We start from the raw sequence: 16,530 nt of genomic DNA on the forward strand, positions 1-16,530 counted from the left end.
TTCCACATTGCATATAAGATTATGTCTAAGTAGAAAATGCTATAAAATTACGCATGCTGTGGGACCAGACATAATTATGAATGTTACTTAAGAACATGCATGGGGTGGGAAAAAAGAGTGTGAATAGTGTTTTCTTGGTGGGGGTGAAGTATAATTCTTTGTTTTTTGTTTGTTTACTTTGTTTCGTTTTTCTAAGGAGTAAAACTACAAAGCAGGATAACTCTTAATAATGACTGTACTTTAAAAATGGAAATTCATTTCATCCTGTTCATCTTTAAGGTTTTTATGTGGCTCAACCAGAACTTTCTGTTACCAGAGGACACTAACATTCAGAATGTTCCATTTCAAGTGTGTTTCACATCCTTACGGAATGGTGGCCAGCTGTGTATAAAAATAAAACTTAGTGGAGAGGTAATTTTTACTGTCACGGGCACAGATTTCTCACATAATTTAACGTTCAGTGTAAAGTGAGGCAGGTGAAACCAATCTGAAGGTCATAAAACCACGTGTTTCAGCCTAGTCTGTTAGTGTTATCATCTCTGAGACGGGCGTATAATCTAGAACAGAGGTTTTCTGCCTCTCTCCCCCCTTCCCTTCACCCATTCCTTGCCTTATTTGGGACGGTTAGGAATACAGAGGAGGACAAAACATTTTCCCTGTCTGAATGACCTTGTTGTTCAGTTTATAAGGCAAGAGGATTGATTTTTTTTTGCCCGCTGCTAGAAATAATTAATGTGGTTTGTAATTTCCTTGAGGGCTAGACCTTACCTTTATTTATCACCACATATACATTTATGTTCAATAAATGTGTTGGATATGGGGAATTTCAGGTAGTTTCAGCCAAGTTTGTCTTTAATGTCCAAGGATGCTAACTTGTCTTTTTTTCTCTGGATAGATCACTATAAATACTGATGATATTGATTTGGCTGGTGATATCATCCAGTCGATGGCATCATTTTTTGCTATTGAGGACCTTCAGGTAGAAGCCGATTTCCCTGTCTATTTCGAGGAATTACGAAAGGTGCTAGTTAAGGTGAGGGCACCTGGTGGGTGCATTTGAGAGAACACTGTGGTCTAATAATGTTTGAAATATTTCTCCTAAATTAGTGGTACTACAAATGTACATATGTTACATGATAGTCATGTTTTAAAGAACTTTTGAAAATTCTTAAAATAAAAGTTGAGCTAGTATTGGAGAGTTCATGAGTTAAAAAGGTATCTTTTATAAAAGTGAGTGGTTAGCTCTTGCACTCTGCTTTCTGTTTGGTTTGGGGGGACACTTTAAAAACAATAAATGAACATTTTCCTTTGCTAGCCTTTCATCTGATCTGTTGTATCTACTTTGCTTTTTGGTTTAGTGCTTTCCAAAAACCCAAAATCAAAAAAGAAAAGGATTGTGATTTGTCCCCACTTATAACAACATCCCTACCCCAGATCTCTAAAATGTTAATATTTGTGTTGCTTGGGCTCACGCTGCTAAGACGTGGGTAAGATTCACATCGAATGTCATTTTGAGTGTTGGAGGCAGCACAGGAGGAGATGAAACCTGGAAGATAGTTAAGATGGGGCAAGTGAACAGCAGAAAGAAAAGGGTGGAGCTCCCCTGGTGGCGCAGTGGTTAGGAATTCGCCTGCCAATGCAGGGGACATGGGTTCGAGCCCTGGTCCGGGAAGATCCCACATGCCGCGGAGCAACTAAGCCCGTGCGCCACAACTGCTGAGCCTGCGCTCTAGAGCTGCGAGCCACAACTACTGAGCCCATGTGCCACAACTACTGAAACCTGCCTGCTTAGAGCCCGTGCTCCACAGCAAGAGAAGCCACCACAATGAGAAGCCCATGCACCGCAGCGAGGAGTGGCCTCCGCTCGCCACAACTAGAGAAAGCCTGTGTGCGGCAACGAAGACCCAACACAGCCAAAAATAAAAATAATTAATTAAAAAAAGGGCCTCGGTATATATAATACATAGCGTCTTTTCAATTTATCTAGCTTTCAAGACGTTTGTGAGGCTTTTTTTTTTTTTTTTTGCGATACGCGGGTCTCTCACCGTTGTGCCCTCTCCCCTTGCGGAGCACAGGCTCTGGACGTGCAGGCTCAGTGGCCATGGCTCATGGGCCCAGCTGCTCTGCGGCATGTGGGATCTTCCCGGACCGGGGCATGAACCCGTGTCCCCTGCATCGGCAGGCGGACTCTCAACCACAGCGCCACCAGGGAAGCCCTGTGAGGCTTTTTTTTTTTTTTTTGGCCACCGTGCAGCATGCGGGATCTTAGTTCCCTGATCAGGGCTCAAACCTATGGCTCCTGCAGTGGAAGCTCAGAGTCTTAGCCACTGGATTGCCAGGGAAGTCCCTGTGAGGTCTTTTTAATTCCTGGCTGTTCATGGTCTCCAGGTGGGTGAATATCACTCAGTGCATCAGAAGCTCAGTGCTGACATGGCTGATAATTCTAATCTGATCCGAAGTTTGCTGGTTCGAGCTGAGGATGCTCGTCTGATGAGGGACATGTGAGTATTTACCATGGCTAGGACAGGTACGTGGTTGAAAGCATCAGCGATGTGGAGTAACATCTCTCAGATGCTACTAGTAGGAGTGTAAATAGGTACAGAGACTTTGGAAGGTAACTTGGCATCATCAGTAAAGTTGAAAATGTGCAAACCCTATGACCCAGCAATTCTCCTGGTTTATAACCTCGAGAAACTTGTGCATATAAACCAGGATATTAGTTCAAGAATGTTCATAAAGGCATCGTTCATACGAACCCCAAAGTGGAAACAATCCATACTAATATAACTGATAAATTATGATATATCTGTACAGTGGAATACTACATGCAATGAGAATGCATGTATCTGGATGACATGTAACAACATGGACAAATCTTACAAACATAATGGAGATTGAAACAAGTAAGACTCAAAAGAATATTTACAAAATGCTTCCATTTATTTAGTTTGGAAACAGACAAAACTAAGCTATATCATTTGGGAAGCATACATAGATAATAAAAATATAAAGAAATACAGGGAAGAGATTATCATTTAAGATAGTATATTCTCCTTGGGGAGGAGGGGACTCTATTCAGAGAGAACACATTGGGAAGCTTCTTGAATGTTGGCAATGTCCTATTTCTTGACCTAGTTGACAAGCATTTTTTTTGTGAGTTTTTCTGAATGTGTATTAAAATATATTTATTTATATATTTTTTAATTTTTTAAACTTTTGGCTGCATCAGGTCTTAGTTGCAGCACGCGGGATCTTCGTTGAAGCATGCGGGATCTTTCGTTGTGGCGCTCAGGCTTCTCTCTAGTTGTGGTGCACGGGCTCCAGAGCACGTGGGCTCTGTAGTTTGCAGCATGCGGGCTCTCTAGTTGAGGCACGCGGGTTCAGTAGTTGTGGTGTGCGGGCTTAGTTGCCCTGTGGCATGTGGCATCTTAGTTACCTGACCAGGGATCAAACCCATGTCCCCTACATTGGAAGGCAGATTCTTTACCACTGGATCACTGGGGAAGTCCCTGAATATGTATTATATTTTAGAATAAAAAGTTAAAAGCAGGGGCTTCCCTGGTGGCGCAGTGGTTGAGAGTCTGCCTGCCGATGCAGGGGACACGGGTTCGTGCCCCGGTCCGGGAGGATCCCACATGCCACGGAGCGCCTGGGCCCGTGAGCCATGGCCGCTGAGCCTGCGCGTCCGGAGCCTGTGCTCCACAATGGGAGAGGCCACAACAGTGAGAGGCCCGCGTACCGAAAAAAAAAAAAAAAAAGTTAAAAACAAATTTGTGCACGTCTGGCTTCTTGCTAAGATGCAAAATTTATCTCGGCAATAAAATGTACTGAGGTGGATTCAGTAAAATAGTTCACCAATGATAGGTGAAGTTTATGTGTGCATTTTAGAGGCAAGAGTTCGCCTAAGGTGCTGCTTGTTTTTTTCTGAAAGGCCTGAAACATTAGCAGATAGTTAAAATGGTCTTGCTCAGAAGTAAGTGATTTCTGAAAGTTATATTGTTGAAGATTTCAAACACAAAAGTAGACTGAATTATATAATGATTTCCTCTATAGCAGCTACTTAGCTTCAGTAGTCATCAACTAAGGGCTCATCTTGTTTCATCTCCACATTCACCTTCTTCCTCTTCTAGGTACTGTATTATTTTGAAGCAAATTCCAGACATCATATAATTTTAGCCACAAATATTTCAATGAACCTTTAAAAAACAATAACCACAATACCATTATCACACTTAGAAAAATGTAAAATAATTTCTTAATATCACAAAATATCTAGTCGGTGTTTACAATGACCCCAGTTGTCTCCAATGTATGTGTGTGTGTTTGGTGTTTTACGTTGTTTTGTTCAAATCAAGATTCAAAGACCAAAGACCATGCATTGAATTTGGTTGATAAATCTCTTTTAATCCATATGTTTGCTTGCTCACTTTTTCTCCTAACTCTCTCCTTCTTCTGCAGTTTCCCACCTTGGATTTTGTTGATTGTATCCTGTGGTAATGTTTAGTATTATTCTTCTGTCCCCTGTATTTCTGTGAAAATGGTAGTTAGATATAGAGGATTGATCAGATTCAGGTTCAGTTTTTTAACAAGAATGCTTCATAAGTGGTGCTGTGTACTTCTGTGAGGATGCATGTAACGTCTGGCTGTCTCTTCTTATTATGTTATCAGCTGTTGATGATCACTGCTGAAATCAATGATTTCTTCTGGGATTTGCAAAATAGTGATATTTTAATTGTTATTTTTTCTTTGTAAATTGGCTGAAGTACTTCTATAAAGAGTAACATTCCCTCATGAATTATTTGGTTCCCTGAGGTACAGTTTGTAGTGGAACGACACACTCTCAGCTTTAAAATAATGAGTTGGTTCCCTAGCATCTCCAAGTTGACCAATGAGATTTTTAAAATCCTATTAACATTTTTAATGTGCTTCAGGCCATTTCAGTTATTCTTTATGGTGGCTCAGTTGTCCTGTCTTTGGCCAGTAGAAGCTTTTTCAGGTTGGCTGCAGTTATCAATACCTTTGGACAGAACTATTAGTTTCATTAGTTTGTTTTCTTGTACAATATTTTTTAGGCTTACCTGGTATATATCCTCTTCTGAATCTGGAATCAGCTATTTCTTCAATCCTGGTCCTTTATAGTGGGAAATGGAGATCATAGTCTGAGCATTAGAGATGCTCATTGCTACTGGGTTGGATTTGAGACCCTTTCCACAGATAAAGCTAGGTAATGTATATATTTTTTTCAGTGAGCAAATATATCATGAATTCATACTATTTCCACTTCAAATTTATGAATACAGGCTCTTAATTTTGATGTTAACGGTGTATCTCTTCTCTCTCACAGTGGAAATCATGTCTCTAACCACTGTCAACATAACTATTGGCTTTATCTTATGGTACACACACAACATTTAAGGATAATACCAACATTATTGTCAACAATATGACTGCCGAAAATGGTGTAAGACTTTTTTTCTAGTTCTTTGTGTCTTTAGAGTGTGTTCTAGTAGGGAGTTTTAGTCAAATGACTATATTTTAAAGTCATTTGAAATAATTCCTCTTTTTTTGGTCATGCTACAAGTGTGATATACAGTTAGATTCATTTGGTTCATTTTGCTTTCAATCTTAGGGGGCTGACATTTTTTCCTTTTTGGTTTGATTTTATTACATATTTATTAAAACCTTATATGGGGGCTTCCCTGGTGGCGCCGTGATTGAGAGCCCACCTGCCGATGCAGGGGACATGGGTTCGTGCCCCAGTCCGGGAAGATCCCACATGCCGCGGAGCAGCTGGGCCTGTGAGCCATGGCCGCTGAGCCTGCGCATCCGGAGCCTGTGCTCCGCAACGGGAGAGGCCACAATAGTGAGAGGCCCACGTACTGCAAGAAAAACACATAAAACAAACAAAACCTTATATGGGTCCAAAGTCGGCCCTATAAAACATGTGCAGAAAAGTCTTAACTTCCCTTTCCCATCACCTCCATCCTGTTTCCTCCCTTTCACTATGAATAACCAATCAAAAATTTAAATATACATACACACATCTCCTCACATGGTAAGTAAATCATAGCAAATTACTCTTCTCCACCTTGCTTTTTCTTTTTTTTTTTTGCGGTACGCAGGCCTCTCACTGTTGTGGCCTCTCCCGTTGCAGTGCACAGGCTCCAGACGCGCAGGCTCAGCGGCCATGGCTCACGGGCCCAGCCGCTCCGCGACATGTGGGATCTTCCCGGACCGGGGCACGAAGCCGTGTCCCCTGCATCGGCAGGCGGACTCTCAACCACTGCGCCACCAGGGCAGCCCTCCACCTTAATTTTTACACTTAAGGATATATCTTGGAGTTCCCACAGTAGTACACAGAGATACTTCTCATTTGTTTTTACAGGTGCACAGTACTCTATTCCCTGGATGTTTATGCAGCTAGTTCTCCACATTTGGGTTGCTCTTCTGCTATTATATTGCAGTGAATAATTTTGTTACATAAATCTTTTCATATTTTTACTCGGGTATCTTTGGGGAAAAGTTCTAAAATGGGATTGCTGGGGAAAATGATAAATGTGTATACAGTTTTGCAAGATTTTGCCAAATTCCCCTCCATAGCTGTCATATCATTTTGCATTCTCCTCTGAGAATGCCTGTTTCCCTTAGTCTTGTCAATGGAGTATGTTGGTAAACTCTTGGATACTTACCAATTCAGTGGGTGAGAAATGGTCTCGTTGTTGTTTTAATTTTCATTTATTTTATTATGAGCAGTATTGAGCATCTTTTCATTATTTTAAGGGCTTATTTGCGTTTCTTTTGGTGTGTAAATTGTTTTTTTTTTTTTTGGCCATAGCAGGCAGCATGAGGGATCTTAGTTCCCCAACCAGGGATCGAACCCGTGCCCCCTGCAGTGGAAGCTTGGAGTCCTAACCACTGGACTGCCAAGGAATTCCCTGTAAATTGTTTATTTCTTTTGCCTATTTAGATTTTTGGTTTTGCTTATAAAAGCTTTTTAAAGTTTTTATGTAGTCAGATCTATCTTTTCCTTGGTACTTCTACATTTTGAGTTCTAGTTACAAAAGTTGCCTTCCCATTTGTAGAGAAATTCTCTTTTAGTATTTTGTATATTTACATTTAAGTCTGTTACAGTTGGAGTTTATCCTGGTGTTCAGTGTAAGTTATAAGTTCAGTTTTACCTTTTTCTATGTGACTGTCACATTGTTTCAGTAATACTACTTTACAAGCCTGTTTTCCCACTGATTTGAGATGCTGCCTTTATAATAATATAATGTATTTCCATATGCAGTGGGTCTATTTCTGGATTTTTTATATTGCTCTATCCGTCCGACTTGTCTCTTCATTTGACAGTGCGATTCTTAAAAATGCTTTGTATGTTTTAATGTCTGGTATGGCTAGGTGCCCCTCTCCCAACCCTTTTGCTCTTCTTTTTCATGGTTTTTCCGGGCTACTCATGCTTGTTTGTTCTGTGAACTTTATCAGTTATTTTAGCTCCAGAAAAAAGTAGGTAGTTTTACTGGGATCACATTAAATTTATTAACTTAGGAAGAAATGACATTGTTACAGTGATGTTCAGTCTTACTAAGAATGTGGTATGTCTTTATATTTTGTTCAAGGCATGTTTATGTGTTTCAGGAGTTTTATGGTTTTGTTCATGTAGGTATCAGACAGTACTTGTCAAGTTTAGGTGTAGGTATTTTCTTTTTGCAATTGTAAATAGGCTCTTTCTTCCACATTGTATCTTCTAACTGGTTTTTTGTTTGTCTGTATGAACACTGTTGATTTTTCTGTGTTGATTTTGTAGTCTACTACTTTGCTGAATTATCTTATAGTTTAGTTTTTCCAGAGGTACGCTGTATTATTTGTAAATTGAGATAGTTTTACCTCTTTCCAGTTCATTTTCTTCCAGTTGTTTTCTCAGGTATATAAGATTTTTGCTTTTTTTGCCAACTTTATCTATAGGGCTCCTCCTTTTTTTCTCTCTCTGGCTTTTTTTTTTTAAGTGAAAGAGATGTTGCTGGCTTTAGGCATTTGACTGTGCTAAACTGGAGAGAGGTGACCAGCAACCTCTAAATTCCTTTTTTCTTGATTTATTTATATTTCATTTAGAGACTATCAGATATACATTGTTTGTATTTTTTAAAGCCAGGTTAGTTGATATATAATTTATAATATACATGTAGATAATTCACCCTTTTTAGGTTTACAGTTCAATAAATTTGGGGAAATTTATACTACCAGAATCAAGAACCTCTCCTAACCTCCAGGCCCTGGCAGCCACTGATCTAATTTCTCTTCCTATAGTTTTACCTTTTCCTAAATGTCATATAAATGGAATCATACAAATGTATAGCCTTTTGGGTCTGGCTTCTTTCACTTACCATAATGCCTTTGAGATTCATCCATGTCGTTGCAAGTTATCAGTAGTTCATTCCTTATTATTGCTGAATAGTATTCTATTGTATGGATATCCATACTTTGTGTATCCATTCACCAATTAATTGACATTTGGGTTGTTTCCAGACTTTGGTGATTGAGAATAAAGCTGCTATAAATGTTTGCATACAGGTTTTTTGCAGACATATTTTCATTTCTTTTGGGTGAAATGTGGCATCATGTGATTGCTGTGTTGTATAGTAAGTGTATGTTTAACTTTACAAGAAACTGTCAGTATTAATCTGAAGCTTGGAAGATAGCCTATCACCTTACTCCCTTTTCCCCACCCCTCATATCATGGGCATGATAATTCTTGGTTCCTAAGTTCAAACAAACCATGGATCAATAACCAAGGAAGGCCACTTGTCTTCCATTTATTTGGAAGAAGCAGAGTATTTCACAGAAAATTCTCAATGTTTTCAAAGCAGACTTTAGCAGTTACCCTGTTTTAATGACAATACAGCTAAAAATCTGGTTTGTTCCTTTTTTTTTTTTTTTTTTTTTTTTTGCGATACGCGGGCCTCTCACTGTTGTGGCCTCTCCCGTTGTGGAGCACAGGCTCCGGACGTGCAGGCTCAGCGGCCGTGGCTCACGGGCCCAGCCGCTCTGCGGCATGTGGGATCTTCCCAGACCGGGACACGAACCCGCGTCCCCTGCATCGGCAGGCAGACTCTCAACCACTGCGCCACCAGGGAAGCCCTGTTACTTTTTTTAATGTCTAAGAAGTTTGCAAATCTTTTCATTTAAGCCTGCCATACTGAGGTACAGTGGTGTTAAATTTCTCTTGATGTACACAGGAGAACAATGAAGAATCGCTATATGGAACTATATGACCTTAATAAAGACTTGCTCAATGGATATAAAATTCGCTCTAACAATCACACAGAGCTGTTGGGAAGCCTCAAAGCAGTAAATCAAGCAATTCAAAGAGCAGGTCGTCTACGTGGTAAGTCTCTTTTTGTAGCACTGTATATCATCTGTAATTTTGGGGTGAGAACCATTGAAGATGGTGGTAGCTTCAAGAATTCATATCAGGGCTTGTATCTATAAAGATGCCTTTCATACTGAAGTTAGCACCGTTCACTTGAGTTGCAGTCAGCCTATTTGGCTTTAGTCTGCAGACTTCAGAGGGAAAGAACACTTTCAGCTCCTTTTCTTAGATCTTGCTGCATCCTCTAAAGAAAAACCTAGTGACATATACTCAAGAGGAAAGCCTTAAATACTCCTATTAGAAAAAAATAAAAAAGACTGAAAATTAATGAGTTAAGTGTCCAACTTAAAATTTACAAAAAGAACAACAGAATAAACCAAAGGAAGCAGAAATATCAGCCAGAGATTTATACTTGGAATGTGCTGTTTTGGGTCAGTGCTTTGACCTCCTTTTATAGAAAAGGATCAAAGCTCACATCCACTTAGCAAAGATTATTTCTAAAACTGACTCTTGGTTTCTAGGTGTGAGATAGTTTCTAAGCTTGGTTTGTGTTTGTGATAAAGTCCCTTACAAGGGTATGTACCTTTTTTAGGGAATGGTAAGATAAATTGGTTAAATTTGTACTTACCTATAACTCTTTTCTACCCTAGTTTTATGTTGTTTTTATAGCCTCTGATTCATAATTTCACTTTTAATAATCTTTTGGCTCATATGGATTTGATGTTTCTTCTCTTACAGTTGGAAAACCAAAGAACCAGGTGATCACTGCTTGTCGGGATGCGATTCGAAGCAACAACATCAACACGCTGTTCCGAATCATGCGGGTGGGGACAGCTTCTTCATAGGAGAGGAAAAGAATAGGTAACTAGGTTGCTAGAAGGGGTTTTTCCTTAAACTTCTAGGCTGGTTTGCTTTGGATCACATCCTGGCGAACCCAAGGTGGTGAGAGCGAAAACCACCTTGGTGAGTTGTACAAATGAAAGACAAAGCATTGCATCTGAAAAGTGTATTCACTTTTTTTTTTTTAAATCAGTAGTACTGTTGCAGAATACACTAGGTTTATATGGAGGGAAATGAATACTTTTGAAACATTAGGGCTTCAAAGTCCAGTTTTTCTGTACATATGTAAAGTCAGTGTGTAGATGCATCTTTTTTCTTGAAATTGTAATTAAAGTAGATTATCTACTTTTTCAAGGTGTTGCACTATGTGTTTACTGATTGTAAAATCACCACATCAGAACTGCATAAAACCATTTGTGTTATGTGGAGAAAAACAAAAATATGTATATTCAATTTGTGCCCCCCTTTTTTTAAACCTCACGTCATTTTATTGAATATATACTTATTAAGAACTTATTTACAGTAGGAATGTTCTAGACTTTGGTCCAAAGATGGGCCATATATCTAATTCTCTGTGTAACAAAAAAACGTTTGGAATTTTCAGAGCTGAATGTGGAGAAGTGAGAGTGAAGTCTAATGCAGTTACGGAGGTTTCGCTCAGAATATCTGTTCCAATTTTCTTCTAGTGTGACTTCCCTTTCCTGTGAAGAGCAGGAAGCTAAAACAGAAGTTTCTCCAATTCGTTTTCAGCTGGTGATCCAGGTTTGATTCAGCTTGCATTTCAGATACAATCACATGAGACTTGAAATTTGAACTGAGATAAATGGGATATCGGGCATGTATTTGATCAGTGTGGATTATAGCAAATGTAGCGTGGTTCTGGAGCCAAACTCTGTCTCTGAGGCTTGCCGATGTAGCAGAAATAGATTCTGGGTAGTAGAAAAGCTGGCATGACTGGGGGACCTAGAAGCTGGAGTGGCAGCTTCCTGGTTTTGCACATGAGGTCTCCTGAATGGAGCACTGTGATGCTGTTCTGGAACCTGTAAATGGTAGCTGATTTAGTGGCTCAGCCTGAGGCAGTCCTGTGTTTATATATGCAATAAAGGGTGCCTCCTGGTTTCACAAGCAGCTTCCTGATCTGGCAGGAGCAGCTACTTTGGCAGCCTGGTTCTGCAGTACAGACTTGAGAAAAGATTCTGGAATTGCATCCTACAGGTTTTTATTCGACAGCCTTAATAATTCTGTAAGCCATCTGGCAGGCTGTAATCCTTTTACTCAAATTGTCTAGTGAGGAATCTGTTCTCTGCATCAGAATACTGACCTGCATGAAACCCCAAAGAGACTATACAGAACACAGGGCTTTCCTCTGTGGTAAATTAATTTCATAGTTTCCTCCGTTTGGCCATTTAGGATTACCTCTTCTATTTCTGAAATGTGAGCTTTAAGGAGCCCTAATTTTTATGAGACTGTTATGCCTCTCTAATACCTTTGTTTTGCATTTTCAACCTGTAAGCTCAAAAGACATCCACATATACTATATTATCTTCAGTAATCTCCAAAGTAGTAATCTTTTATACCTGCTTCAGAGATGAAGAAACTGAAGCACAGGGATTAATTACTTGCCAGAGCCACAGAGCTACTGGCAAGACGCAAGTCCCACCGTGGGGTCTTTTTCTGTTTTAGCCATAGTCTAACTTACACCCTTTGAGATTAAAATCTCTAGTTGGTGCTGGTTTTAAATTGTATGGCATTATTCATTTTTAGGGACCCTTAAAGAATCATCTCATTAAAGGTCATTCTGTTGTACTTCAGCCCCAAAACTTCCTTCTTACACCTAAAAATATTCATGGACAAGGCTTGAAGGAGTCGACCTGCAGCAAGATTATTTTTTATAGCCCTGACTTATAGATTACAAATAGGTTATTTTCACATTAATTTAATCCTCTTGGTATTAGTGTCTCTGAGTTCAGGCAGAATGTTTTCTCCAGGGTCCTACAGCGTGGTTAAGTCGCAGTGTAGAAGTTGGAAACCAAGTAGTCATGGCCCTTTCTGCTATTTCAGACTGCTCCCAAGTGAGTGAAGACTAGACGAGATGAAAATGTTCATAGTATTCATCCTTTTTATCCTCTTAGAAGTCATGTTCAGCTTAGGGAAGAGAAAAACTGTTTGGTTATCAGCTACTTCTCTATTTTGTTGCCGTATTTTTCTGTCCTGATAGAATCTGAGTGCCTTCTACAAGCTACAGCTTAAGCTCTATTTTGTTGCTGAGTTTTGTTGAAGCTTTAAGTGAACACTCTGCCTTCATTTAAAAGCTGATCTTGAGGATTCTGGTATCTGGGAGAAAGCTTTTTAGTCATTTTTAAAGCATCCCTTTTAAAGTCACCCCCCCTTATCCCTAGATTCAGGTATTCAATATTTTAGAGAGAGTATGGTCTTTATTCTTTCCCACCATGTCTGCCTGTTCAAATACTACGTCAAGGCTCAGTTCAAATGCTCTCTCAGGAGACCTTTCCTCTCCCATGTCTATTCTTTAACCCTTATTACATTCTGTGTTTATATATATCTCAATCCCCGATTAAGTGAGAGCAGGGGCTACATCTTAATCAGCTTTGTCCTCCCCATGGTGCTAAGCCAGTGCCTTGAGCATAGAGAAGCATCTGCTGCCCCCCCATGGAAGTGTTTGTCCTCAGTAAGCCTGTCAGTGGCTTCAGAAATCAAAGAACGAGGAACTTTACAACTATTATGTAACCCTAGAAGTACTTTACAAGAATGATTTTCAACATTATTAACATTTCAAATTTTATAATTAGCAGTTATAAATCTGCCAGTGCAGAGTCCTGTGATCACAAAACTAAATTATCTCGTTTCACTTTGACACTAAAGTACAGTAAGACACCCATTGCAGCCTGGTGTTTTGCATTTTTGCATCTGGCCCCTGCCCACACTATATGCTCTAGCTCATGAGTCATCTTTTTATTTGTGTGGTAAAGAAATGTACTATTCCTGACATGAAGCCACATGGGCAGTTTCCAAGTAGTTTTCAAAATTGGCTATGTGGACTGATTTTTTGTCAGTCAGAGAAGGAATTATCTGTTTTTGTAGGAATGTCCAGTTCACGCAGGCTGGAGAGCCTGCTGCTATCATTTCTCTCTATCAAGGACTCTTTTAACAGGGTTTGATTTTCTCCTTCATTTGCAGTAGTGGCCAGTAGTGGCCAGTATGTAATGGTACTGAAGAGGTACCGCAGCCGAAACTTACTTGCTGAGGAAATGCTGGTCTGGGAGAGGCAGCCCAAGCACTGATTTTTTTTTTCAGTATTCTATGGGAATGAAACACCACATTCAGAGGAGTCTGAGGCAGTCAATGAGCTGTAGAAAAGCCAGGTTCAAAATGTAACAGCCTCTTTCTCTCCTAGGTTTCGTTTCATTTTTCTACATCTTTAAGTGAGGGACTGAAATTAGATTTATAGGGTTCTTCCTTCAGTATTTTATTTTTCCTTTGCTTAACAGAAATACTAATATGCTTTCAGAGTAACTTTCTGAAAATGTTCTTATTTACATAATGGTTAACATGATAAGGGGAATGTGTCATGGGGACTTGACCTTACACAATTGTAGGAAGTGGCAAAGTGTAGTCTGTCAGTTTTCTAGTCTGATGCTGGAACTTGAAGCCCACAGGACAGGCAGTCAGAAAGGATGTAGAGTTGGGAAGAAGAGGAACAAGCTGGAACCCAGAGGCATGAGCTGGAGCCCACAAGGACACATTAAAATCTCAGTTCTTGCCTCTGACCTTGATGATGTGGGGAGACCCTTCATCAGAGAAGCTGAAGGAAGAGCCAGGGACGGTGGAGCAGTTGGAGGCGCAGACGTGGAATCACACTGAGAAGGTGAGCCAGCAGGTAAGCTACAGTGTGTGTGAGCTACAAAATGGCTACTGCTTCATTCTGGCCCTCCATATCTCGCACAAGGATGTGTGGCTCATCCTAACTGGAAACAGAGGGAAGGGAGTCCTGGGAAATGTAGTTCAGTCTAGCCAAGTTGATATATCACATAGCACACAGTGGCTATCACAGTATGGTGGGATTCCAGGTGAACTTTACTTCACATTTTTACATGTTGCATTCTTCACAACAAACATGTATTATATAGATAATCTAAAATATATATATAAAGCTATTTGGGAAAAAAAATCTTCCTTTATTAAAAGGAATTTTAAGAATTAAGAGATGACATATTTTACAGGTGAATATCATAGCTTTTCTCTGCAAGAAGTATAAAAAGGATGCCCATATTTTAATTCCTCTGTTGCTACTTAACAGTTGTCAACATCGGCTCTAGGCCCTAAAAGTCAAGATGAAGAATGAAATGCTGAGGAAAAGCAACTTCTTCATCACTGGTTACCTTCAGTGGAGAAAACTGACCTGCGAGTTACACCATCCTTCACAGTCTAAGAGGTACCACTGTAAATGATGTAACTAACAGCAGCACCGCAGTCTGGCTCTCAGGGATTCTTTCCCCTTGGACACCAGAATCCTTTTTTGTAGTGTGTAGACGATTCTGCTGTGTTGACAGACCATAAACACACTGAGATTAAGGAGAATGTAATAAACACATTTTCATGCTTGTGTAGGATGCTACGACTTAGACTCAGTGCTCCAGAACTCTTAGATGTTACCTACAACCATGAGTCTCAAACTGTTTTCTAAGCTTGGCACACATGGTGGTTTCACCTGCTCAGCCCTATTCCCCGGGGCTTCCTGGGGTTATGCCACTAAGAAGGTGTTAACTAGAACTTCACCCTTCTTGCTGGCACTTAACAAAAACACATCAGAAAGCAAGTGAGTGAAAGTAATATTATAGGGATGACTTTCAGTCTGCAGGAACTTAAAAGAAAAGGCAAGCTTTGAAATTTAAACCATTAGCAACAGAGTAGTACTTGTAATCCCACTTGAGTGTCACTACACTATGGTTAAAAAATTGTGCTCCCCAAAACAGTATGCATGTAAATGCTCCCCCCCATGTTGGTGAGGAAAGACAATATGAGAACTAGTGCTAGGTGTTTCTTTTTAGCTCAATTTTTAAAAATTAGTAATACTGAATATTAGTACATGTGTAAAATTTATAGATAAATATCCATATAATGAGCATACATGCTAAAACTTTTTTTTACTGATTGGGGTACAAGATCAAAATTTTGAAACCATCAACCTAAAAGAAAGTGCAACTCATTTTCTTCATTTAAGTTCAAATTTTAGTACTCAAAGTTTTAGGAGATAAAAAAAGATAAAGCCAAATGCTTTTCCTATTAATGAGTAAAATCCAAAATAAAAGCTACTGCAATAGCTAATAATACACGTAAAAAAAGAGGAAGTTAACAGGGAGACGGCACTGGAATGGAATGAGAATAGCATCTTTCAACTAAAGATGCAGTGACACCTTACACCTATCCATGCACGCCCATGCACATGGGTAGCAGTTTTAATATAATCCCCTCGAACAGTTCAGGGGAAAAAGAACGTAACAAAATGGACAGCTTCTGGGCATTTTGCCATGGTCTTTAGTGTTTGGTCTCTTCAAGAAAGGCAACTAGTTTGATAGTTGACCCTACAATATTTAGGAAATGAAAGCCATATGTGAGATTAGAAAATCATATAGTCATAGTGGAGGCACAACTCCAGGATGGAAGAGCAGTGGGCACCTGAAAACTACTGCACATCTTCTTTACTGACTATAAGTTTCTTGTGGCCACGTGGTTTTAGGCCAGGCTTTTTCCAAGGGAACAGAACATCGCCTAGTCTATACAGTCCACAGAGAGTCACAGTGGAACAAAGCCACAGGCAGTGGGAGGAAGTGCAATGGGCCCAGAATGAACAGGGTGTAAGGTTCTGTAATCTTCTAAACCTGTGAAATTAGGAAGGACAGGATCTGCAGTCATAAATTCATGAGTCCATATTTTAAAAAAAAAAGTCAGTCACTGGAAACATGGATGAACCTTGAAGATTTTATGTGGAGTGAAATAAGCCAGTCACAAAAGGACAGACATTCTATTATTTGTCTTATGAGGAATATGAGTTGTCAGATTCATAGAGACAGAAAGTAGAATGGTGGCTGCCAGAGGCTGTGGGGAGGGGAAAGTAGAGTTACTATTTAATGGGGACAGAGGTACAGCTGGGTAAGACAGAAGCGTTCTGGAGATGGATGGTGGTGGCGGCTGCACAACACTGAATGTACTTAATGCCACGGAACTGCACACTTGAAAAATATACGTTTTATGTCGCATATATTTTACCACATATTGTTTTTCAATCACTGAAGAAGACAATA

At 39.7% G+C, this 16,530-nt stretch overlaps 1 protein-coding gene across 1 annotated transcript in view; it reads left to right on the forward strand.

Annotated features, from left to right (window-relative positions):
• BBS2 (Bardet-Biedl syndrome 2) overlaps positions 1-10,660 on the forward strand; it is a 31,813-nt gene extending 21,153 nt beyond the window's left edge. The window contains exons 13-17 of the mRNA XM_032613496.1: positions 280-411; positions 896-1,033; positions 2,389-2,501; positions 9,234-9,382; positions 10,106-10,660. Coding sequence (XP_032469387.1) covers positions 280-411; positions 896-1,033; positions 2,389-2,501; positions 9,234-9,382; positions 10,106-10,212 — 639 coding nt within the window. The 3' untranslated portion in view covers positions 10,213-10,660. The remainder of the gene's footprint in view (positions 1-279; positions 412-895; positions 1,034-2,388; positions 2,502-9,233; positions 9,383-10,105) is intronic.
• The last annotated feature ends 5,870 nt before the right edge of the window (positions 10,661-16,530 follow it).

The sequence above is a fragment of the Phocoena sinus genome, chromosome 19 (assembly GCF_008692025.1).
Source record: "Phocoena sinus isolate mPhoSin1 chromosome 19, mPhoSin1.pri, whole genome shotgun sequence".
NCBI classification, from domain to species: Eukaryota; Metazoa; Chordata; class Mammalia; order Artiodactyla; family Phocoenidae; genus Phocoena; species Phocoena sinus.